The following is a 25078-nucleotide window of genomic DNA, read 5'->3' on the forward strand; positions in this document are numbered from 1 at the left end:
ACCCGCCCCCTCTGACGTAGCCAAAACGTATTTTCAATTTTTGGAGATATTAATAAATTATATTATTCTACTTTAACATGTAAACTATTGTGTGTTGCTTGTAATGGGTGCGCTACGGAATTTAGTGAATTCCCTGTGTATATTTAAATATATCAGTGACTTTTTTGTTGTCTTTTTTACGCGGGAGGTCAGAGGTTAATAGAAAACAAAATGGCGGAACCCATACAGAGCGCAATGTTTTGATACGCGTTAACTGCTGCATTAAGTCAACCCGTGGACGTGGACGCGTTGTCTTCTCCGCGACACCGGCTGCTAATCGCGAACAAATCGCGTGTCCTGTCACGTCCACAGTGGGTGCAGTGAAAACGCCGCACGGCGTCTGTGACGAAACAACGTGCCGCTGCAACAGCCGTCAAAGAGAAGCCATCCTTTCTTTTACACGTAACGTGTTTCACGGTACTTGACAGGACACGTTAAAGCTCTCCTGCATGGGAAGTTAGCAGCAGCAACAGCTCGGCTGTGAAGAGCGAACAGACCTGCAGCAGCGGTACAGCATGTTCTAACTGACTGTGAATACATAACCAGGAACGAAGATGAACAGGAAGAAGGATAAAGGATTCGAGAGCCCGCGCCCTTTCAAATTATAAGTCCCTCTTCTTATCACTATCACTGTTCATAGCTAGGTTATAATGCATCTACACTGTTTGCAGACACGCTTTGTTATGCTAAATGTACGCTAACCTAGCTAACGTGTTGTTAGCAAACATACAGTAACCTTTGCTATCACATCATGCTGTCTCTGCCCAGGGTTATCAAACTGTGGTACGTGTACCACCAGTGAGTGCTACGCAAACTTCCTCTGGTGGTGCTTAAAGGGAAATTAGAAATATACTGTAATACTGTATGTATTTACTAGGGATGCACAATATCCGTATAGGCAGATATTGGCTTTAAAATGTAATGTAATGTAAAATGTATTACAGTATATGTCGCAAACATGTCTGCCGTTGTGACTGTTGTCGTTGACATTAGGCTAAATAGATTGTTACCTCCTTGACGTCTATGCTGGCTTACGTTTGTTTAGTTTGCTACGAGGAATTTGTATTTTTTCTACATCTGCTGCAACAGGAGTGTGAACAATACTCTGTTAATTTCACTACAGAAGATGCTGTTTGAATGAGGGAGATTATAGTTTATAACAGGGTTGGCAATAATGCACTTGCTACTAACAAGAATGTAACACATTATTAGAATTGTAATCACAGTTTTACTTAAAGACATATTTTCGTATTCATATTTTATAGTATAGTCCTCTCCCAAACAAAGTATATATATGTGTCAGTGTTTTTGAGGTTTTACTTCATATATTGAATTTTTTTTTGTCTACCTTTACGACCCACCAGGTGGTGTGCATCAACAACGTCAACTTCCAGAGGAAGTCTGTCATTGTAAGTACAGCATAAAATATACTGTACAGTTGTGCAACAGATTCCAAAACGTTTATAGCACAGTTTAGTTACACACATCAGTGGTGGTGGTAATTTGATGTCCTATAAGCTTATATAACTGTGGTACCTTGGGAACAGTAAAGTTAGTTTTATAATTAATAATTTATATTTGTTAGATATAATGTTAATACCACGTAACAGACTTAGACCTGTTATATTTTCCAGCCTTGAATACTTTTGTTAAACGTATGAGGACATGGAACTACTATTCATAATGTGAACTGCATTTAAATACAGTCTAGCATTTAAAATAATAGCACAAACTCATGCATGGAAGTCACACCTTTTGGTTGTTGTGATTTAGACACTGACATTTTTGCTTTTACTTGGTCAGATCTTGGACAAAGAAAATGTAAAATCATGTGTGATGTTTATGCAGATGTGGGAAAACAGCAGAGTGTAATGTTGATAATCTAATGCTGGCTAGTCTAGGTGTTAACCTATAACATTGCAGTTAACGTTGTAGTTGGAGCTGTATTGGACTGATTTTGTGTAGGACATGAAAAAGTGACATTGTGACATATCGTACTGAAACATCATGTCAACTAATGATTACGATTTTTACCAACTTCTTTGTGTTTTTCTGTCTTTTTTTTCAGGGCTTTGTTGAGCTGACCATTTTCCCCACAGTGGTGAACCTGAACAGGATCAAGCTTAACAGCAAACAGTGTCGCATTTACAGGGTTCGAGTCAATGAACTCGAAGCCCCATTCATTTACAATGACCCCACACTGGAGGTTTGCCACAATGAGTCGAAACAGTGAGTACATCAGTTGTGCTGTTCTTATCTATTATTTGCTGAACGGGATGTTTGGAAACCTGGTTATACTGTACATCCAGTTCTGATGGGGTTAGGGGGAGAAAAGAGAAATATTATTATTTATCATCAAATGCTGGAAATATATCGCTTCTGATGCGTGTCTTCTTTTAAATGTATGCCCAGATTATTTTGTGTAAATGGTTTATGTGTCTATTTATAGGAGGAACCTCAACTATTTCTCTAGTGCCTATGCAGCAGCAGTGAGTGCTGTGGACCCTGATGCAGGACATGGAGAGCTGATCATCAAAGTTCCTTCTGAACTTTGGAAACAAGGGGATGGTAAGAGGCAAATTAATAAAGTGTAAAGGCCAGTGTAGTCTTTTCGTTATTACAAAAGTCTACATTTTAACCATAACTATGTGCTAATGTTCATGTGTTTTTCCTCTCCAGATTTAAAAGTTCTAAAGGTTTACATAGAATTTTCCCTGGACCAGCCGAAAGGGGGTCTCCACTTTGTTGTTCCTGATGTGGAGGGCAGCATGGCAGAGAGAGGAGCTCATGTGTTTTCCTTTGGATACCAGAACTCCACCAGGTAACAGGAAATGTGCTTATGTAATTGCACCCCTTTATTGTAGAAGATTTCAAATACATGGACAATGGAAGATTTGAACTGTTCATTTGTATTATTGACTTCCAAAAAAAATTAATATTAGGACCCGGATAAATGGTCAGAATTTGTTTGATACTGTTTAAAATATTTTTCTGTCTACATTAGGGCGTAGTGCTTACTCCCAAATGTTACACACATAAATACAGGAAAAGTAACATACAAACTAAGTATATGTGAGGATACTCAGACATACAGCTGGATATACAGTTATATAAAGCTGTAATCATTCCATTTTTTATGTGTGAAGCTTCTATTAAGTTTAACTTCTCTTCCAGATTCTGGTTCCCCTGCGTGGATTCTTACTCCGAGCTCTGTACGTGGAAGCTTGAGTTCACCGTCGATGCTTCCATGGTGGCAGTGTCCTGTGGTGATCTCGTGGAGACCATCTATACTCATGACATGAGGAAGAAGACTTTCCACTATGTCCTCCCCATTCCCACTGCAGCCCCTAACATCTCACTGTCTGTGGGTCCCTTTGAAATCCTTGTGGACCCCTACATGCATGAGGTGGGTTTCTAGTCACTTTACAATACAAAAAAACCAGGGGTGTAAATCATGGCACATCTGATTTTTTACTGGCTGCAAATCTGTTGTAACCTGGTAATATTTGTTGTAATCTTTGCATGTAATGACTACTAAATGTTCATAAACAGAAGGTGGCAGTATTGACTAAAAGCCTTCTGGTACTCCACATATTGCATACATGTCATTTTGGTGCACTATACAGATGGCATACATACTAACAAAAATATATAATATATAAGTAATGTTTTCTGCTCTTGTTCCCTTTCAGGTGACCCACTTCTGTCTGCCCCAGCTCTTACCGCTGCTCAAACACACAATGTCTTACCTGCATGAGATTTTTGAGTTCTATGAAGAGATCCTGACATGCCGCTACCCTTACTCCTGCTTCAAGACTGTGTTTGTAGACGAAGCCTATGTAGAAGTATCCTCCTATGCTTCTATGAGCATCTTTAGGTAATCATGAAAATGTGTAAAAGCAGTGTTTTCCCTGCTATTCTTTCCTTTTCAGTCATGATTAGTTTGGTACTTTTCTGGCCTCATACACTTAATCAGCTATAGAAATTATAGTTGAACTGTAGTCAAACTTCAACTGTCGCCTTTGTCTTTCAGCACCAACCTGCTTCACAGTGCTATGATCATAGACCAGACACCACAGACTCGTCGCTGTTTGGCTCAGGCCTTGGCTCAGCAGTTCTTTGGCTGTTTCATCTCCAGGATGACATGGTAAGTAGTGAAGCAAACTTTTAGGATGAGTGGAGTCATCACATGTGTCTGATACACAGGTTTCTTTGCTAGTTTCAGATTGACAGAGTTTTTTTTTCCCTCCAGCACCAACGCTGTTTAAATTGCAAATGTATTTTTTTTTGGAAAATGAGGTGTGGTCAGGTACTGTTGTATTCATATTTTGTGACCACAGAAAGCTGCATGTTACATTTGTCTGTTAATTTATGGGTTCATTATCAAGAGGGTAGACTAATAAGCAGCAGTTAGAGCCTTCAGGTTGGTTATGAAGGTTCCTGTGTCAGACTGAGATGCCATGCAGAACAATGAGTGAGTCACATCTAGCAAGAGAGAGAACAAATTATGTAATGGCTGGGAAATGCCAATTCCAACATCTCTGGCTCACCAAAGAAAATTACAAAGACTGGCTTTGACCAAGATCCCAAGGACAATCACTTGTCCAGATGCAGAGTCTGCTGTGGCTCTTACAAGTTTCCCTCCTATCTTAAGCTGTGTCAACATTCGGTCCTTGAATTTTTGGGAATTGGTCCTTGAAAGTCATTGAAAAGTCATTGAATTTGGTGTCAACCATGGTGTGGCAATCCTGGCTTGTGTGGGAGAGTGTGTGCGTGAATCAGTGCAACACCGTTTGTGTAATCCATCACATCCATTTCACTCTCCATGACAGCAGACTTCCTTTGAATGTAGTAACACAGAACAGGTACACTGACTCGTTTGAAGCGGTCTCTGTCTTTGAGTATCACACGAAGAGGTGATATGAGTTCAGCCGTGCACAGACCACTGTGAGACTCAAAGGCCAGATATGTATGTAATGGAAAAGTGCTGTCATTACTGTTTGGAAGCGTACTCGCATTTTCAGAGCGCCGGCCTTACTCGTCATTGTATTCAGGGTCTTTTTGAGAAGTGTGGTATCACTTAGCCTCAGACCTTTTATTATAATGCTGGTGATGAGAGATTTACTGCAGAGCTCTGCTGCTCTGTCAGTCCTAGGTCACAAGATGGGCCAGCACTGTGTGATGGATCGCTGTGTTACTGCCTGGATACTCGGCCAGTGCGGTTGGTGTGTGAGAGACTGATGGAATAACTCAGTGGGACACGCTCGTGTTTAAACTGCAGTAGGCAGGATCATTTTGAAAAATTGTTGAGTTTTTGAGAAAAAAATTAAACCCTAAATAATGCTGTAAAATGCTTCACTGCACATACATAGGGGCGGGAATCACCAGAGATACCACTGTATGATGACGTCATGTGATTTAATTCGCAATATACTATCACGATATTGCGATATACTGAGTATTTGCGAATGTAATTGCAATGTACTCGCTACAGCTCAAGTAAGAGTGAGCACTTGGCACCATCTAGTGGACTGAAATGTCAATTGATGTTATTTTTAATGCTAATCCATCAAACGATTAATGTTTGTTTGTAACCTCAGTTAAAAAAAAAAAGTCTCCCTTAAGTGTCATTGATCAAAGTCTCCTGGCAGATAGAGGAGTTTTTAAAGCCTGTACAATTTAAATGCAAGGACTGTATTGCATCTTTATTTCTGGGAGAATTGCATGGGAAATATTACTTAAAGAGATGCTTTCACTCTCTCTCACATTGCATTGCCTCTAGTACTGTTGAAAAATAATTTGATTTGTTGATTGAGAAACATAAACATCTTCACATTCTGACGCTCTCCTCCGTTATCCTCTCTGACCTCTAAACACACATCAGATGTGGGTCCTTGGTTTGCTTTTGTTGTTGAGCTGAGCTGGCTGGTGTGTAAGAAAAGACCTCAGGAAGGCTGGTCACATCTCTTTGATTTTAGCAAAGCGTGGCGAAGCCTGCTAGCAATTAATCAGCGAGGGGGTTAACTGTTGGCGGTAATTGAAACCAGGCAGTGCTCGGTAGACTGTCAGACATTTAAAAGAGTAGCCGCTCTCTTGACAAATGCATGAAACTGAAAGGAGGTTTGTGTTTGAATTGTGAAGTTGACACCTTGGTGTGTTTCATGCGCCTAACGGTAAAAATAACAAGTTTGCTTCTTGAAGCTCCGCTTGTGTAAAGAAAGACTTACAGCTTCTGAAGTGTGCATCCTGTCATATGTGTTGCAATTTGCATCTGTCCAAACCTTGAAACGTTTCTGTGAAATGGAGATCAAGACGGAAAGGAAATTGAGCGCTGCAGAGTTTACGGTCCTCATAGTAACATAAGGATAACACAATCAATATCCCTACGTCAGTGGTTCTCAAACTTTTCATACCAAGTACCACCTGAGAAAATAGTGAGCTCTTGAAGTAACGGCATGACCAACGTTAAAATACAGTGGTGTAAATAGTATTATAGTATAGTATATACTATTGGTCTAAGAGTGGCAGACTTTTCACAGGAGTTAGAATTATTCCCAATAAGATAATTTACTTTCTTATCATCCTTCTCTTCCTCACACACTGGTATAGTGAAATTAGATTAAGATGGAGCGAGAGAAAAGGTGACTCTAATTGTTATTATTTAATTTATTCTACATTATATTATACCGTACAGTATAATTTCCTCCAAGTACCACCACACGTACCACAGTTTGAGAACCCTGTTGAGACCCAAGAGTGTATCATATTTTTTAAAATAGTATGCTTGTATTGACAATGATGACGAGACACATATAAAATCATTAAATAAACCAGAATGGAGTCCGTTCAGCATCAAACCACCAGTGTTGAATCAGCGTGCTCCATCTCCTTATTTTCTTTTTTCTTCTTATTACAAGCTTTTAAATCCAGGTTGGTAAATTTACGGAGGTTGTGATTACGTTGTCAAGTTTCTTCCAAGCAATCTTGAGGTCAAAAATCATGACACACTGATGAGGCAACTCCAGTGTGGCCTTCGCTGCCTTCATCGAGGTTTTCCACTTTGAAAGAGCCCCTGGACAATATGGGCAAAAATTTACTATAGCTCATAAAGGGGTTTGAGTGTGGAGCTCTGTTTCAGTGTCATTTATCATGGAAGTTGCTTGGTTAGATTCACATTTCCAGGTTGCCATAAATCTCATGTTAAACAGAGCCTTCACAAGGATGAATCTAATGATTATGAATCTGAGTTGCAGTTTATTTGCTACTGATCATTCTGGATCATTTCTGGAAAGTCAGTTGTCCTCAGAATTTTGTAATATGTTGTGTTTTTGTGAGCTTTCATTGCAGTGATGGGTGTTGTTGCTTCTGTAGGGCTGATGAGTGGGTGTTGAAGGGGATCTCGGGTTACATCTATGGCCTCTACCTGAAGAAAACCTTTGGCGTCAATGAGTATCGGCACTGGATAAAAGAGGTAAAGCCTTTATCTTTAGATGTTTATCCACAGTTTACTTCTTTAGTCAGAGCTGATACGAGCAGCTTGACTGCTGCAGTCAGGTGAAAGAGCTTTGTTTTTCAACTGACATTTTAAGCTCTGCACATTAACTCACAAGTAACGACACTGTAATCAAGTGTTGAATCCACTAGGGTTTTTTTCAATAAGATATTGTCCTCTTACTTGGCAATACAGTGTGCCTGCTTACTTTCTCTGAATCTAATAATAATAATAATGATTGCTATCCTCTGGTACTACTAAATGAATCATCACCTACTTTGATAATCAATTAATCAGTTTGAGTTCTTCTAATGTTCTTCTGTTGTTACGCAGGAGCTGGATACGATTGTGGACTATGAGCTGAAGATGGGAGGCGTTCTCCTGCACCCAATCTTCAGTGGAGTCAAAGAAAAAGACAAGTAATTCACTGCTGTGTCTCGTTTTATTGATTTAACTTCATTTTTTAAAATTTCATTTAATTACAGTGAGCTTTTTTTTTTCTCTTCTCAGTCCAACCCCCCATCTTCACTTCTCAGTCAAGCACCCACACACGTTGTCCTGGGAGTACTACAAGATGTTCCAGTGCAAGGCCCACCTGGTGATGAGGTTGATCGAGAACAGGATCAGCATGGAGTTCATGTTGCAGGTTAGTCACAGCCACAAGTTATCATTTGTCCATGTTAAAAGTGATTTGAGTAAATGTCTTCACTTCTTTTCTTGCTGTTTTGCCCTCTTTTAGGTTTTCAACAAGCTCTTGAGTTTGGCCAGTACAGCGTCATCGCAGAAATATCAGAGTCACATGTGGAGTCAGATGCTCGTGTCTACTCACGCTTTCCTCAAATCCATCTCCAATGTGTCTGGCAAAGACATTGGCCCGGTCATCAAGCAATGGGTGTATCCTTTTTTTTTTCTGGAAAGGTTCACAGTTTGAAAACAAGCTGTTGGTGTGACCGAGTCCTCAGTCACAGACAGACAGACAGACAGACGACTTTATTGATCCCTTTGGGAGGTTCCCTCGGGGAAATTAACAGTCACCTCCCTGACCAGGACCTTAGGTTTAAACTCAAAGTTTTACTGAAGGTTTTATTTATTATGAGTTGTGCAGTCCATAAAGAGTCTGAAAATGGTGAACAATTACAGAATCCTGAAGTTTAAATTGTCAGACAAGCAAAGAAGACGTAATATATTCACATTTATGTAGCTGAAATGTAATAAAATAGAGGTAAAAGGAATTGTGAATTGTTGAGAAACTCTACAATTAATTCTTATATACACACACTTACAGGGTCAATGTGCTCATTGAAATAAAATAAACACGGTGTGTGGTGATAATAATATAGAAAGCACCTAAATGTTTGATGAATAATGACAAATCTGCTACTATTATCAATGATTCTTACTGATTTGACAAGACATTAATCAAAATGTAATATTTTACAACTAAAAACATCAAGGAAAATGTTTAACAATCTTTTAAAGACACTTTAGACATTGGAATTAAGCTTCTTTAGATAAAAGAGACTTTTGTATTGTACTATTGTAAATTAAGCATCTCTGCACCACCTGTACCTGTAACTCTCTCTCTGCTGGTATTGCTCTTGGCTGTCTGCTTATGCCTTAACGTTGGCTATCCAGAGACCAGAGTGCGGTGGTGAAGTTCTTTGGAAGTTTTGCCTTCAACAGGAAGAGGAACGTGCTGGAGCTGGAGATCCGTCAGGACTATACATCATCTGGAACTCAGAAATATGTGGTGAGCCTTATGATGCAGTATGTGGAATGAGGCTGTTTATGTTCAGAGCAAAATCCAGGACTTAGAAGGTGTGTAACGCCAGCAATGTGCCCGAATTCAAGTCTGAAAGGTGCTAAAAGACCTGTAGAATGTATATTTTATTTAGGCTGACCCACTATATTGCCTCACAGCATGGGATATCATTTTTGTTTTTTGTTAAATTGTAGCGAATGTTTAACAGAAATGGGAATATTTCATTGCAGGGTCCTATCAAGGTGACTGTGCAGGAGCTGGACGGGTCCTTTAACCACACACTGCAGATAGAGGAAAACAGCCTCAAACACGACATTCCCTGCCATTCCAAGAGCAGACGGCAAGTAGTTGATTCTCTCAACATGGCTGCAAGTGGGGAAAAAATAAAAAACAAATTTTAGCCACTTAACAGAAGGCTGACCTGATAAAATCCACCCCTGCTTACATGTAAAATAGAATAACAGCCAAACTATGTCCAACTTACTGATCATCTAATTTTCTTGCTTATCTTGTTTTCTATCCCCAGAAACAAGAAAAAGAAGATCCCTCTGATGAATGGAGAGGAGGTTGACATGGACTTGTCTGCCATGGAGTAAGACAACATTTGTTGGTTGTGATAGAGGGTTAAGATGTATTCGTTTTATCCACTTGATTCATTACTGGTATGTATGAAAACCTTGTTACAGGAACCAAAGTCTTTCTTTTGTTTTCTGTTTTCCTCTGCAGTGCTGACTCTCCCCTGCTCTGGATCCGGATCGACCCGGACATGTCCATTCTGAGGAAGGTGGAGTTTGAGCAGGCTGATTTCATGTGGCAGTATCAACTGCGCTATGAGAGGGATGTCGTTGCACAGGTGGGCTGTTGGAAAGAGCGCCGTTTTCTACAGTGGCTTATGGTTTTTACATAATTAAAATGGACTCAACTAACTGGCCTTTGTCTACATACACTCTATATTACATCAATATTATTTGTCTAGCCCAAATCCACGTATCAGTTTACCTCAATGAGCTTTACATTTTCCACACTGTAACATACTCTGTCCTTAGAGCTTTGGGAAAGGAAATATCTACCTTTATAAACCCCTTTAACAGGGGACAAAAACAAAAGAAACTTAAGTGTGTGGTCATACGTTTATTCAGTTTCATTCAGTCCAGTAAAGTTTAAATCTTCCCACCAGTTAATGAAACCCTGGTGTTCTACTATCTGATGGCAGCACTGGTGTACTGGTGTCTGCGTAACCTCAGACTTTCCACTTTAATGCTGCATGTAACAAGGGTACAGTTTTTCTCATTTTTGCTCGGTTGTGTCTCTCTCGTGCTTTATTCTCTGCCTCCATGGTCGAAAATGAATCCATTCAATTTTATAGTCAAAATATCGTGTGATACTGTGACAACCCTACATCTGTTTTATTACTTTGTTTGTCATGTGCAGGAATGGGTTCAAAAAGCTGGTTCCATTATAGGCCCAATTATGTGTTAGTCTGATTCTTCGATCAATGAAAGCTGAAAAAATGTTACTTCTCCATTAGGAGGAGTCCATCTCAGCACTGGAAAAGTTTCCAACGCCAGCCTCCAGACTGGCTTTGACTGACATCCTGGAGCAAGAACAGTGTTTCTACAAAGTCCGCATGCAGGCCTGCTTCTGTTTATCCAGGGTAAGTGTACATGTGTGTGTCAGTGTGACGTAGCTGTACAAACTTTAATGCTGCAACTACACTTCAAACGATTGGGCCATTCACTCACTTAGTTACACAGAAATATGAGTGAAATATTGTATCCAAATGCTGGCTCGTGTCCTTTTACTTAACCAGGTAAAGTCTCATTGAGATTAAAACCTCTTTTTGCAAGAGATACATGACCAAGAATTACAATTTTTAATATGATAATCATGAAAACAAACAAAAACAAGTATCACACACCATGAAAGTATTTTATCCCAAGATGCTGGAGAGCAGCGAAGTTAATAAATCCTGTGAAAATGTTTTTGTTATATGGAGCAAAGAAACCTGAAAATATTCACATTTAAGAAGCTGAAAAATCAGAAACACTTGTTTTAATTCTTTAAAAAACACTCAAACTAATTAATGGATGATCAAAATAGTTTAACAATTAACTTTTTAATCAATTAATAATCAATTGCAGTCCCCAGTTTCAAACCACCAATTTTGCTGTTAGTGGATCACGCACCAATAGTGTTGGTTATTGCCTATTGCTCATATCTTAGGTGTAAATTCAGGCTCAAACATTTCAATATCTGCTTTAAATGCGTGTGATATAATCTGAAATTTAGTGAACACAGTTTATACTGTGTAAAAGATAGGGGAGATGGAAGAAAATGGTGGTTAAGTAGAAGAATGACTCGTAGTAAAAAAGATATAAAGAGAAACACACCGTCATTATACAACATAACACTCAAACTAGTGTAAGTCAACTCTGATTTTAGTTTGTCCAAATTTTTTCCACAAAATATTAAGTGCAAACTGTATTGTGAAAAGGCTACACTATGATATCGACGTATAACTTCCCAGATTGCAGGGCCACCCACTAGTGGAGTTGACTGAATAATCCTATTCTGTGGCTGCAGGAAATACTCCATTCTCTGGATTTGGTCTGTTCCAACTTTAACCCCACTGGATTTCTGCCATTCAAGTTCCACCTGAACCAATATTTTCCCAACATGATAAACTGAGTGGAGGCTGAAATTGCAGCACTTCACTTCTTTCATTGGCCTTTGGTATAAACGACTACTACTACTACTGCTGCTACACACACAGTCACCCACACGCTCTTAACATGCACATAAATACATGCACTCACAGACTTACATACCCACAATAACCACAAAGTGCAATATGACTGACTTTAACTCAAAGATGAATTTGGCTGCATCGTGATTGGCTGGAATGACATTTACTTGCATGTTTTTGTTAGGGAAAATGTGGTTGGTAATAAGAAACAGTCCGGGGCTGAAATTCCGACAAGAAAACACACGAAAACAGACAAATGCATGGACGTGATGTGCAAAAAAAATGCATGCACGCTTACAGGAACATTCGGGTGTTCATTCCATCCTTTATTTATCTAGCCAAATGAAAACATCCTGTGCTGGTGACCCTTAGCCCCTTTATTACCACATTAACATAAATTCCCAAATATCCTGTTAGAACTCAAAGACCACTGGAGCCACTGGTCTTCATACCTGTGGAAACCCCTTGATCTGTTTATGTGTGTGCTCACATTTGCCTTTGAGGTTGTAGTTCACTTATTATCATAGCAATTCTCATTTTTGTCCCATTCATCATTTCACAAATAACTGCTTTAACTTTTATTCATCTTCTATGATTAGCAGAAGTCTCAAAACAACCTTATTGCAATAATATTTGTCCAAACATATGCTTCTTTTTTTTTGTCACTGCAAAATATGAGTAAAATGGAAACCGATACATTTTTTTAACTGTTAATGAAATGGTGTTTACCAACTGTAATATTCCTGTTGGTACATTGGTTCCTGTACTTTGGTACATTTATACCTATATTTGTATGTATGTTTACCAGACACACCAACATCTAGTAATGGTTTAAGGCCACCTGAGAAAATATTGAGCCCTCAAAGTGACACAATTATCACTAACATTAAAATATAGTGGCGTAAATAGGTCGAGCAAAGCCAGCTACAGACTTTTTACAGGAGGTAGGTTTATTCCCAATAAGATAATATGCTCTCTCATCATGCTCCTCTTCCTCACATACGCTTCAGACACTGGTATGGTGACATTAGGTTAAGATGGAGAGAGAGATACGGTGACTATAATTATTAATATTTAATTAGATGTATTATTATTTGTTTTCTACGCACTCTGATCAAAATTCCTCAGCTCCACTCTGATCACATACCCTGGTATACAGCAATTATATGATTTTCCTTATACTCGTGGTTCGTGTACCACCAGTGGGACGTAAGCTTCCTCTGGTGGTACATGAACCACGAGTATAAGGTGAACAGAAAAGGTTAAAAATCAGTTATAGGCAGACTGAGCAACCCAGTTGCTTGGATTACATGTGGCAACATTTTCCAGATACTGTATGTGTGATACAAATACATACATACTAGTTAATGTAATTGATCAAGGTGAATTGACTGTTCAAACTGTGTCATACAATCAATTTGCAGATAGCAAATTCGATGGTGAGCACGTGGCAGGGCCCACCAGCCATGAAGTCACTGTTTACCCGAATGTTCTGCTGTAAGAGCTGCCCCAACATTGTCAAGACGAACAACTTCATCAACTTCCAGAGCTACTTTCTACAAAAGGTACAGCAAACAGAATTCACTCATAGACGTACAGCTGAACATACACTTGTTATGATAAAGGTTTCAAGACTACACCCACACTATTTGGTTTTAATTTTAAAATGAAAACATAATAGTGTGGGTGTAGCTTTGAACCTTTTATCGCTATTGCTGCATCTTGAACATTCTGCTCTATAGTATATTGTAGTAGATGGACAGTTGCATTAATGTTGTTTCATGCTTGCTTTCTCTGTCAGACGATGCCGGTTGCCATGGCGTTACTCAGAGATGTCCAGAACCTCTGTCCCAAAGATGTCCTCAACTTTATACTTGACCTCATCAAGTATAATGACAACAGAAAAAACAAAGTAAAATTTCACATGTTGTTTTTTAATCTTAAGGCACATTTTACAGATGCCAGCAATAACTGTTTGACTCCATCGTGAAACAAAGATGAATTTTTAAGTTCTCCTCTCATTCTTTGTCTCTTCCTTCTGTTCTCTTCTCCTTCTTCTCCACCTTTAGTTTTCAGATAACTATTATCGTGCGGATCTGATCGAAGCGCTGACCAACTCCCTGACCCCGGCCATCAGCATCAACAACGAGGTGCGCACAGTGGACAATTTAAATGCTGACGTCCGTCTCATCTTAGAGGAGATCACCCGATATCTCAACATGGAGAAACTGCTGCCAAGCTTCAGGAACACCATCACTGTTAGGTACAAAACAAACTGTGCACTGTTTTCTAATTATTTTCATAATCGATTAATCCGGCAATTATTTTCCCGATTAATCAAGTACTTGTTTAGTCCATAATACGTCAGAAAATGTTGAAAAATGTTGATCAAACCTAGAAATGTTAACGCACAAACAAGCATTATTCAGTTTTAATGATTTCTTTATGATAGAGAGCTGAACACTTGTTCTGATTCTTTAAAAAGCACTCAAACTTGATTAATTGATTATCAAAATAGTTACGATTAATTCAGTAGTTCATAAAGTAGTTGTTTCAGCCCTAATTTAGATATGGTCTGTGTCAAGCAGACCTTCTCTCTGTATTATATTGATCTAGGAAAATACCCATCGAGCATTGATTTGTCTTTTTTTCTGAATATCTACATAGTTGCCTGAAAGCTATTCGTCACCTCCAGAAGAACGGTCATATTCCCAGTGACCCATCACTGTTCAAGTCCTACGCCGAGTACGGACACTTTGTAGACGTTCGCGTTGCTGCTCTGGAAGCGCTGGTGGACTACACAAGAGGTATGGCTCATGTGGAGTGATAGATGCTGTATTTTTTGTTTTTTCCAGGTTCTTCTACTGAGGCAGATTGTGTTTTCTTTGTCCTCCGTGCTTGATGTTATTTTATCTTTATTCTTTTGTCCAACAGTGGAGAGAAGTGCAACAGAGCTGCAGTGGCTGCTCATGATGGTCCAGGAAGACCCGTCTCATTATGTCAGGTCAGCTAACACTTAGCACATGCATGTAGCTAGCGCAAATCTACACTCTGTTAGAAACACACATTTATTCTATACATTGCGTACGTACGGAAGAGGATTAAGGCCACATGTATGGAAATAAAAAAATTTAAAAAGTAAAGGATAAAAGATTAATTCTGACTTTTATCTCAGAATTGACTTCAGTCTCAGAATTTTGGCTGTTTTCTCAGAATTATTTTCAGTAATGAGTTAAAAACCTAATATAATTGAATACAGCTTCAAATGGGCTAAACATGTTGCCACTATTATCACAGTATAAAACTGTACAGAGAGATAAAGCATAGCCCTCATTATTAAACTTTGTTTTTATGAGCCTCTTGATCCAAATACTGGAGCATATTCTACAGATACTTGGATCAATAATGAGATGACTGTCAGTTCAGTGTGGTGGTGACAGAGAGAAAAGGTCTCTCAGCCTTTTTAGTGTTGAAGAAACACTGGTTGTACAGCATCGCTAAAGATTTGTTTTTGTGTTTTTTTTTTTTTACCAAATAATGACAACACTGAGGAGACACACAAACCCAGAGCAGCTTAGCTTAATTAATGGCAGCTGAAATGATGGACTGCTGACGTTTGTTATTTCAATGACGACAACGGCGTTCAATAACCGGCTTGAATGAGAGGCTGCAACTGAAGGTTTTTCTTCAGTGATCTGGTTATGGTTATTATTATGGTTGGAGCTCAGTTAATGTGTCTTTCCAACCTCGGTTTATGAACTCAGTCACTCAGCACTGAGACATTAAAATATTTCACGTACACATGCTTTCACCAGTTATTGCAGAAAGATACTGCACTGCAGATTATAAAATAAATGAAAACAAATGTAAAAAAGCCAAATAACTCATATTCTGACTCACATGAGGTTCAGTGGTGATTATTGATGTTCATGATGGACATTCATTTGTTTGTAGGCACAAAGCAAATATTACAAGTTAAAGCAGGGATTGTTGCCTCTAGTGTAGCATACATATGCTGGGAAAACATTAGCATTTCCACTCAATTAATGTCAATAATTATCATGATAAATACTAAATGATTAATGTTGGTTTTGGCTACTGAGTGAATGTTTTATCAACAGAAAAACAACAAAACTGTTGTTTAAACAGAGAACCCTATCTCATATTTGAGGTAAAACATTAAAAAAGAAAAGTTAAAATATCTATCAAAGTGTGTTTGTGCAATACACTGGAATATTGTTACATATTAAATATTTGTTATATTGCTTTTAAAGAGATTATATTGCATAAATGTTGTTTTTCTTGCCTGATCTTTTTTTTTGCCCTTTAATCAGACACAGTATCCTGGGCTTGCTGAGTAAGAATCCGCCTTTCACAAAAACATCAGACTCTGGGCTGTGTAATGAAGCACTGGTTGACCAACTGTGGAAGCTCATGAACTCAGGTAAAATCTCACTCTCTCTCTCAATGCTAACCCTGCCCTGAACTTAAACCTTAATCAAAACAAAAAAACCCAGAGCTGTAGTAATCTAAAGGCCCAATGTAAGTTTTGATAATTTGAGCACGGATTCATGACCCTAAGCATGTGTGAATGCTTCAACGTACTCGAATTGTACTTGGACCACCTCGGGAGGTGGATTTGGGTTTGTGAACAGAAAGCTTGTCAGGCTCGCTTCATCCTTTACCATAATATTGTGGAGAAGAAGAAGAAGAAGAAGAGGGAGAAGAAAAAGTATTTGGGCCTTTATGCCACTTACTGCCTGGGCTCTAAGTTACTTTTCAACAAACGTGGGGAAAATGACCCATAACACAATGCTTTAATTCCTTTCTGTGACAGGGAAGTCATTTAAAACCAGATTGTGGATTTTATTGATAATTAAAACAAACTCCTTGATTTTTCATCCTTAGACCTTGAGATTTCCTAGTTTCTTCGCTCAGGTTTTGGGAAACACTTTATGGCGTTTTATGGACCAAACTAATGAATTAAGAAAATAATCGTCAGTTGCAGCCCTAAAAAACACACAGCCTTAATTTCTTTTTGTATACGTTTGACTCACCAACTTCTGTCAGACGGCTAAACCAGTCACATGGGGTCAATAACGTTCCTTCTGGTGCTGCATAAACACATCTTTGTTAACAGTTAGTTCCAATATGACCACTTGCTTATTAGAGTCTAATGATATCACCATATCGAGATGAAGCAAAGTGGTGTTTTGTCGGAACTCGAGCTGCCTTCCATGGTCAGCTCGGAGAGCCCACCAGTGGAGCTTGACTGGTGAATCTCTTCTCCTGCTCTGTAAAAAACATATTGATTTATTAAAATAACATATTTCATGGCATGATTTTGCATGGATACGGGCTGCAAGGATTGATTATTATTCGATTACTAAAGCCAATGTCAGCTATTTTGAGAATTGATTAATTGGGTTGAGTGTTTCTTTAGTAACTGAAACAGTAATTATTCAGCTTCGTAAATGTGAATATTTTGTGTTTTCTTTTCCTTGATATAACAAAGAAATCAGTAAAACTGTATGCCTTTGAGTTGTTTGAATGGAACAAGACAATTGAAAACATCCTCATTTTGGGGTTTTGGGAAACGCCAATCAACATTTTCTGACATTTTATGGGCCAAACAAGTAACTGATTGATTGATCATGAAAGTAACTGTTAGAAGCTCACCTTAGTATTGACTCTTTGAAACGTTACATAGATATGTGTGAAATATTCTTGATGGTGGTTTTCTGACAGTAGTTTTGCCTCCTCCGATGCTAATAAGCATCAGACTTTCTGGGACAAGGAAATCTGTGTATTGTTTATGCATATAAAAGAAAAATGCAATATTACACCCTGCCAATACACGGCCCAAGTTCTTTCCTTTCCTTTGTCCTTTCAATCTCTGAGGTTACAGACCAATTACAGACGACAAAACGGCACTGATTACACTAAAAACAAGACCTTTAACCACAAAAATAGCACATCAAAAAATGTTTTAATTACAGTACATTTTAAAACAAGTGAAAAGTTAAGCAGTTCAACTGAACATCTGTGGGTTGGTCACTTTGTCATATTGCTATTAAAAGAGATTATATTGCAATAATTATATGGAATCTAATACGGAATTAATCGTTTGTTGTTACAGAAATAGTATTTTGAATGCAAATATTTCTCGTTTGCCATTCCATATATGTCTGTTCTTAATGGAGTTCAGATTAGCTGCATAGATTAATCTTATTTCTTGTTCCTCTTACAAATAAGTGCTTACTCTCCCACCCATTCATTTTGCTGTGAAAAGGTACAGTATTGTAGCGTGATTCTTGACAAAATATGCTCCACAACTATTGTGGTGGGTCATCATTTTGATTATGGATTATCAATGTCTTCGCATATTTTCGTTCATTGGCTGAGTGGGCGCTTTCATGAAAAGCACCCTGTGTATTCAGGTTTCATTGTTTTTTTTCTTCCTTTTCCAGGGGGGTCTTGCGTGTCTCTCAGCTCGCTTGCCGGGCCAATTTAAATACACAAAAACCTACAAACCCAAACAAAAGTACAGTATACATTCTCTGTGCCATACTCCTAAAGACTGGTGGGCTCCCTCTGTCTTGCAACATGTTATTTAATTTATTGACGAACAGAAAAACACGGCCGGTCATTACTTCCACGGTGAACTTTTGTTTGTCGGTCAGACTGCGTGGCTTGCTGTGGGACAGCCCGACTCACTCTGCTGCCAGTTTAAATACGCAGTGACCAGAATGTGGGGACCTTGAGTACTGTTATGAAAATGTGTTGGTTTTATTCTTCTCCCCCTAATAACCCACAGGCCTCCCACGTGTTACACCCCACACTCTCGCCGGATGATGTTTCACTGGCTGAAGGTCAGCGCTGTGAGAACACAAACTCAAAGTTCTTTATGTTGCCGTTAGGGTAAATTATATCAATTTTCTGCCAAAGCCACAGTCCACCCCCCATGTTAGGCGCCTGGCCTTTAGTTTCAGCGATATATGGTGTTCAATTCAGTCCAATTATCCACACTGCTGCTCAAATAACCCGTATAATGATGCTTTTGGTAGCACTCGTGCCACTGAGAGCTAATTATCTTGCATTTACTCATTGTCTCTGTGGGAATTTTAAATAAAATGCTCATTAAAGGACATGTGGTGCAGACATCAGCACAGGATTGTTGTTGAATCTGGAAATGAGTTTCCTTCCAATGCTCTATTTATTTTCCATGCTTGTTCCTCACTCTATTTCCTCTACTTTTTGTCAATTTCTTTTAATTTTTACTGCCTCCACAAATGGTAGTTTCTCTCCAGTTGATGCAATCTTTATGTTTTTGTATTTTTGCACTGTTGTTTCAATTTTACAGTTGACATATTAACCAATTTGTGTGTTTTGCCATCTAGAAGAGCTGCCACGAATGGATAGAGAACAACACATCACTAAAAGTGATGCAAACCCCAGATCACAACTTAATGTGTTGTTGTTTTTTTTCTACTTCTCAGGCACGTCACACGATTGGCGGCTCCGCTGCGATGCAGTAAACCTCTACTACACCTTGTTTGGTCTGACCCGTCCATCGTGCCTGCCACTGCCAGAACTGGGCCTTGTGCTTAACCTGAAGGAGAAGAAGGCTGTGCTTAACCCAACCATCAAGCCTGAGTCCGGAATCAGTGCTGGTATGGACACTGCTGCCAGTATAGGTATCCATGGTGTCGGCATGAGCTACACAGCCGTAAGTGGTGGTCTTTTTTTATTTTTATATATATGTGTGTGTGTGTATATATGTATATATATATGTATATATGTGTGTGTATATATATATATACAGTATATATATATATTTGTCTTTCTTCCTTTCACTTCTCTGTCTTACTATTGAGATAAATTAGCGTTTCATACACCCCCTCATTGATTTGTCTTTGTGTGTGTGTGTGTGTGTGTGTGTGTGTGACAGGTGGATGAAGAGCCAGACCCTGTTTCATTGGGGGTGTGTGGTGTGGGTCAGCCACCTCAGGGTTTGAAGAGGAGGGCTGAGACTCCGCTGGGCTCCCCTCCTGAACCAGGACAGATACTGCAGCAACAGGAGGAGGAGAACAGAGGACCAGGGCGCTACAAGATCAGGGTAAAGGTGACCTCTTTGATATCTAAAGCTGTGTGTAGCTGTGTTGACTAATTCCCTGTTCTTTTAAAATCTTTAGTTTGTGGGTGTTTTTGAGAATATTATTCCGCGGTTATTATGTGTGTCTTTATTTTACAAAGGTATTAATGTATTGTTATGCTCTGTTGAAGTTTAACACCATGGAAGAGGAAGATATTGACATGGAGACTGTTCATGATAGTCAGGCCTTCATTCACCAGCATCTCAACTTGTTAGAGAGACCGTCTACACCAGGTAAACACATTTACACACACACACACACACACACATACACAGGTTCGCACAGCTGTCCTTTTAAGAACTCTTACATTGATAACCATTAATTTGGACAGCCTAACCAAAGTATTATTCCGAACCTTAACCTAACCACAATATAAATCTTAGCCATAAACTTAACCATTTCCTCAGAAATTAGGTTCTGCCTCATAAGTACCGGGTTTTGGGCCTCACAAGGTCAGTGTTTATGCCAAAATAGGTCCACAAGTACAAATACTAGTACACACACAAAATGCCACTTCTCCAATAACCTCCCACTGCCCTGACAGACCAGGGTCTCATAAAAGAGGCAACATATGCTATCGCGAGCAGCTCCAGGTGTTATTAATATTTGGCCATGGTTGTAAAAACGCAGCAGTAGCAAGAGCAGGCTAAAGATGAAGGGTCTTTTCCTCAGTGCCTGTGTTGTGCTGTAATAAGCAGCCCAGCTGTGAAAAACACCTCTAATGCAAATGTGCATCCCCACAACAGAGGGTGTTTTTCACAGCTGGGCTGCTTATTATGCCACAACACAGGCTCCAGAGAAAGTTTCCAGCATCACTTTGGAGATAAGGGAGGAGAAGAAAGAAGTATGTACACTGTAGAGGTAAATAGAAGTTTTCACAGTGTTGTACTGAATCTCCTCCCTATAGAAGACACGGTCCTGATGTGAATAAAAAACAACCGTTCATACTTGATTGCACACTAAAAACACCGTCAGTATTATTATTTTATGGTCCATTTGTGTCAAACAGATATAATTTTACCTAAATCTTACACACTGGTCCTTTAAGTGTGCAGCCTGGCCACTGTCAAAGACACAAAACAAGCGTTACATTTCCAATTTGAACAAATGATCTTGACTTAAATATATGGTAGTATTAATGTGTCGGCCAGTGTTAGGCCAGATGTTGTTTTTGAAGCCTCAACCTTTGGAGGCTTTCTCTGTCAGTGTGTGTCCTTCCAAGTTTCATTCACAAAACTGAGCGACCTTTAGCTGCTGTAAGAAGTCTGGACATTTATTAAGTAAGTGACCAAATGTATTCAAAAGTCACTCCGGATGTTTTGTGGAACTTTGCTGCCAGCTCCCAAGTCAGAATTCCAGGTAATGTCCAAGTTCCGGATAACTCACAGTGATTGAGTGAGTGAGTGAGTGGGTGAGTGTTCTACTTTTGGAAAATGTCCTGGATTCTATTTTCAGACGTTTTCCAAAATCAGTGTCTGAAAACTTCAATTTGGCCGCTCCACCTGCCATTTCCGTCACTGAGGTAAACACTGTTCCTGTTTTGGTCCAGGAATGGGTCACACAGTTCCTTTGTACTGGAAAACGAGTCATTATTTTTCCAGAAAAACCTTGTTCTGGTAACAAAGAGAATAACATTGTGAAAGCAAGGCATATAGGACTTTAGACTTTATTGGTGCCACATTGGAGAAATTAACTTGGTTCAGCAGCAAAAGGGTCCTAGAATAGGATAACATAAGCTATAAAAAAGGGGCAAATAATAAATAAATAAACGGCATAAAAGTACAAATGCAAACCTTAAAATAGAATAATCTAGAATAACCAGAAAGTGTTAAAGAGAACACGAAAAGACACTTCAGAGCTGCCAAATAACATCATAATGACAAGTTTAAAACCAAATATTGTGTATTTCAGCTTTAAGTATTTAAAAAAACAAAAAACAAAACACTAATACTCTTCTTCTTTTCAGGTAAAGAGCCACTGTCCGTGGAACAGTCCATACTCTCCATGCCCGCCACGCCAGTGCCTACGTTCACAAAAGAGCCCACCTCGTCGTCCTCGAAGCACGGCGGTGAGCACGGCCACCACCATCACCACCACCACCACGAGCACAAGAAGAAGAAGAAAAAGCACAAGCACAAACACAAGCACAAGCACAAGCACGAAAGCAAGGACAAGGAAAAGGAGCGGGACAACTTGCACACGTACAGCAACAGCCCGGCCAGCGGCAGGTCCCTGCGCTCGCCGTCCATGTCCGACTGAGCGCTCGCGGTTAACTGGATAACAGCCAGTTTGGAGTCAGAAGCCTGGATCCCTGTGAGGACAGTGACACAAAATGGGAACTGAATGCGTTCAGATGTTATTGGAAAATGGAAAGTCTGAATTCCTCAGCAGATACATTTGTGTATGTGAAATATCAGGAAGAAGTCTCATCATGAACACTCACAATGCTACGTTTGAAAAAAAAAACCCATCACAACTGCTGCAGCTGTGCCTACTTGTAGCACTCTGAGGAATGATCTTAAAATGTTTCCCGTACACGTCATCATTTGAAGAAACCTCTTCATAAACGAAATGACTAATCACTGCAGTTTATGTCAGCCCTGTGCGTGGCGCTGCAATACTGCCATGGACAAACACCAAAAATGAAGACGCATAAAGCTTGTGAGCTGCGTAAAGCTATGACCTGACATCATTTTTACAAAACTACAAAATAATGTTTTAGGATTCTCAAAACGCCGGCCTTGTGTGGATAAAAAAAATACTAAACTTTTTTTTGGGCAATCTCCTAAATTGATTCCCATGTTTACAGGCCCCCTTTTTGTCAGTAAGGAGGGAAAAACCTTTTTGAATGATGATGATGCAGTTACACGCGTCCTCTCCTGCTTGTCTCCAAAAGACCCGTTGACACGTCACACCTCGATATCAGAAATCTCTGCTGTTACTCACTACTATATTGCGGAGTACAAAAACATGCCTCATTATCTTGTGGCAGATTTTTCTCTTTTTTTTAAGGTCCAGTGTGTGAGATTTAGGAGGGGTTTATTGAAAGAAATTGAAAATATGACCCATAAGTACATTCGTTCAAGTGTATAATCGCTTTAAAATAGAGAAAAGGGTAATGGAGTGTTCCATTTATGTCGGAATTCAGAGTTCCAGTTGAGAATTCAGTGATTTTGCTATTGTTGCGAGTGGCAGCCATCTTACAATCCTATGTCAGGGTTTGTGGACCACAACCACAACCTTTGTGTTCTTAAGGCAAGGGCCTTGCCTTACGCAGGCGGCCATTTTGTGCTTTTTGAAGCACGTGTGACATCTTTTCTTATATACAAAGGTCACCGTATTACCCTGACTGGAAGGAAGAGGAGAGTGCAGGGGTCTCACCATCAGCTGAGCTCTAAATTTTACACACTGGCCCTTTTAAAAATGCTACTTAACAAAGAAAACAAAGTGGTGTGGATTTTGCCTCAGTGTCAGGCCACACTCTCGCTCACACACACACACACACACACACACACACACACACACACACACACACTTTCTTTGGACTTTTAACGCTGCCTCCAAACCGTCTTGGGCATGCAAACCACACACACACACACACCCCTTTTCCATCCAAGAGTTGGATAAATAAATAAATGAAGTCTTCTTCACCTCACACTCGCCGCCGCTCCCCCGCTGCACAGACACCACTCTGGTGCGCCTCATCCCCACAAATCAACCCCGGCTTTCAGTGCGTGGCTTCTGAGGGGAAACCAGATAGTTAGTGAGTGTGGATTTAACCGTCCGTCCTGCCTGGGCTGGACATTTCCCCATCTCCTCACAGATGATGAACCTTAATCAGGATTTTTACTATATATTTTTTTTTTTTTTTACTGGACTGTACAATTAAAATCAAGTAATACTAGTTTGTTTTATTTTTAAATACTTTTTTATTTCCTGTCATTATTGATAAAAAATGCTTTTGTATCCGCAAATGTTTAGATTAGATCAAGTCCACCTCCACAAAGGCAGTCGCGCCAGGTTTACTCTGGCTCTGTTACCTGGGGCTGATTAGGCGGTTTTTGGAACGATGGAAAATGTGCATACTTCAGTTTTCAACAATCAGATGATGTTGAAACTGTTATTCATGTGGTTAAACATGTTTGTTTTTTTGATACAATCTGCCTTCCACTTTCAACATGTGTTCCCTAAATAAGACAAAACCCATAGTTTTGGTAAATCCCAGTCAGCATTTCATCCCATTAGGTCCACGTTATTGATTATAGACTGAAAGCCTTGAGACAATGTTGGTTACAGTCGATGCAAAGTGGAAATGACAGAAATAACCGATTGAGGCTTCACTTAGCAAAACCAGACTTCATATTTTCCTACATTGTAATTTGTTTTTAAAACAAGTTTAATAAAATTATCCCTTTTTTATATGTATATATATATATATATTTGTTTTCATTCTCTTGTTTGCCTTTGCTGTGGATTTGCTGATCTCAGCATTGGTGTCCAGTGTCGTTGCTACACACGGGCATAGAGTTGTAATAGGAAGGATGTTTTGTTTTAAATACTTTTTGTCCACCTTATTCCCTTGAGGCGCCACTGGAGACACAGTTAGGCGTGGAACTTCCGGAGCCGAAGCGGAAGGAGCGGTGCTGTTCCTGAAGGATGGTGCTGTTGCTGTAATGCATGAGTATCCTGCAGTTTCAACAAAGTGCAAAAAGATAATTCCTTTTGAGTTTTCTTCTTAGTTGGTCAGAAAACAACTAAGTAGTTCAGATAAAAAAGAATGAATGCCCTAATCACTGCACTCTGAAGTCTTTTGTTAAAATGTCTGTCTGTCTGGATAGGATCCATTGTGCCCCACACAGGGGCACAATGGATCCTATCCAGAC

The 25078-nt window shown here is 39.4% G+C and overlaps 1 protein-coding gene across 2 annotated transcripts; it reads left to right on the plus strand.

The window, feature by feature from the left end:
• Positions 1-206: 206 nt before the first annotated feature.
• Positions 207-25049, plus strand: taf2 (TAF2 RNA polymerase II, TATA box binding protein (TBP)-associated factor). 2 transcript variants are annotated; one of them, XM_044033323.1, is made up of 27 exons: positions 207-643; positions 1394-1448; positions 2108-2268; positions 2489-2607; positions 2719-2860; positions 3214-3445; positions 3732-3916; positions 4073-4186; positions 7411-7510; positions 7865-7950; positions 8042-8177; positions 8271-8425; positions 9167-9281; positions 9524-9633; positions 9820-9885; positions 10020-10146; positions 10822-10947; positions 13464-13604; positions 13841-13951; positions 14109-14302; positions 14707-14846; positions 14974-15043; positions 16374-16483; positions 19539-19768; positions 19991-20164; positions 20326-20428; positions 22162-25049. In XM_044033323.1, the coding sequence occupies exons 1-27, from the start codon at positions 594-596 to the stop codon at positions 22452-22454; spliced, it is 3645 nt and encodes a 1214-aa protein (XP_043889258.1). In that variant the 5' UTR covers positions 207-593; the 3' UTR covers positions 22455-25049. The 2 variants fall into 2 exon arrangements, with proteins under 2 accessions (XP_043889258.1, XP_043889259.1); XM_044033324.1 differs by having other exon boundaries at positions 19991-20158.
• Positions 25050-25078: the final 29 nt, after the last annotated feature.

This window comes from Solea senegalensis, linkage group LG9 (genome assembly GCF_019176455.1).
Source record: "Solea senegalensis isolate Sse05_10M linkage group LG9, IFAPA_SoseM_1, whole genome shotgun sequence".
In the NCBI taxonomy this organism is placed as follows: domain Eukaryota; kingdom Metazoa; phylum Chordata; class Actinopteri; order Pleuronectiformes; family Soleidae; genus Solea; species Solea senegalensis.

Excerpts from the sequence above, each read along its gene's own strand:
- taf2 (XM_044033323.1), top strand. The coding sequence starts at position 594 with ATGAACAGGAAGAAGGATAAAGGATTCGAGAGCCCGCGCCCTTTCAAA. Across the intron at positions 8,426-9,166 it reads CCGGTCATCAAGCAATGGGT|AGACCAGAGTGCGGTGGTGA; the intron begins GTATCCTTTTTT and ends TTGGCTATCCAG. Across the intron at positions 9,282-9,523 it reads CTGGAACTCAGAAATATGTG|GGTCCTATCAAGGTGACTGT; the intron begins GTGAGCCTTATG and ends ATTTCATTGCAG.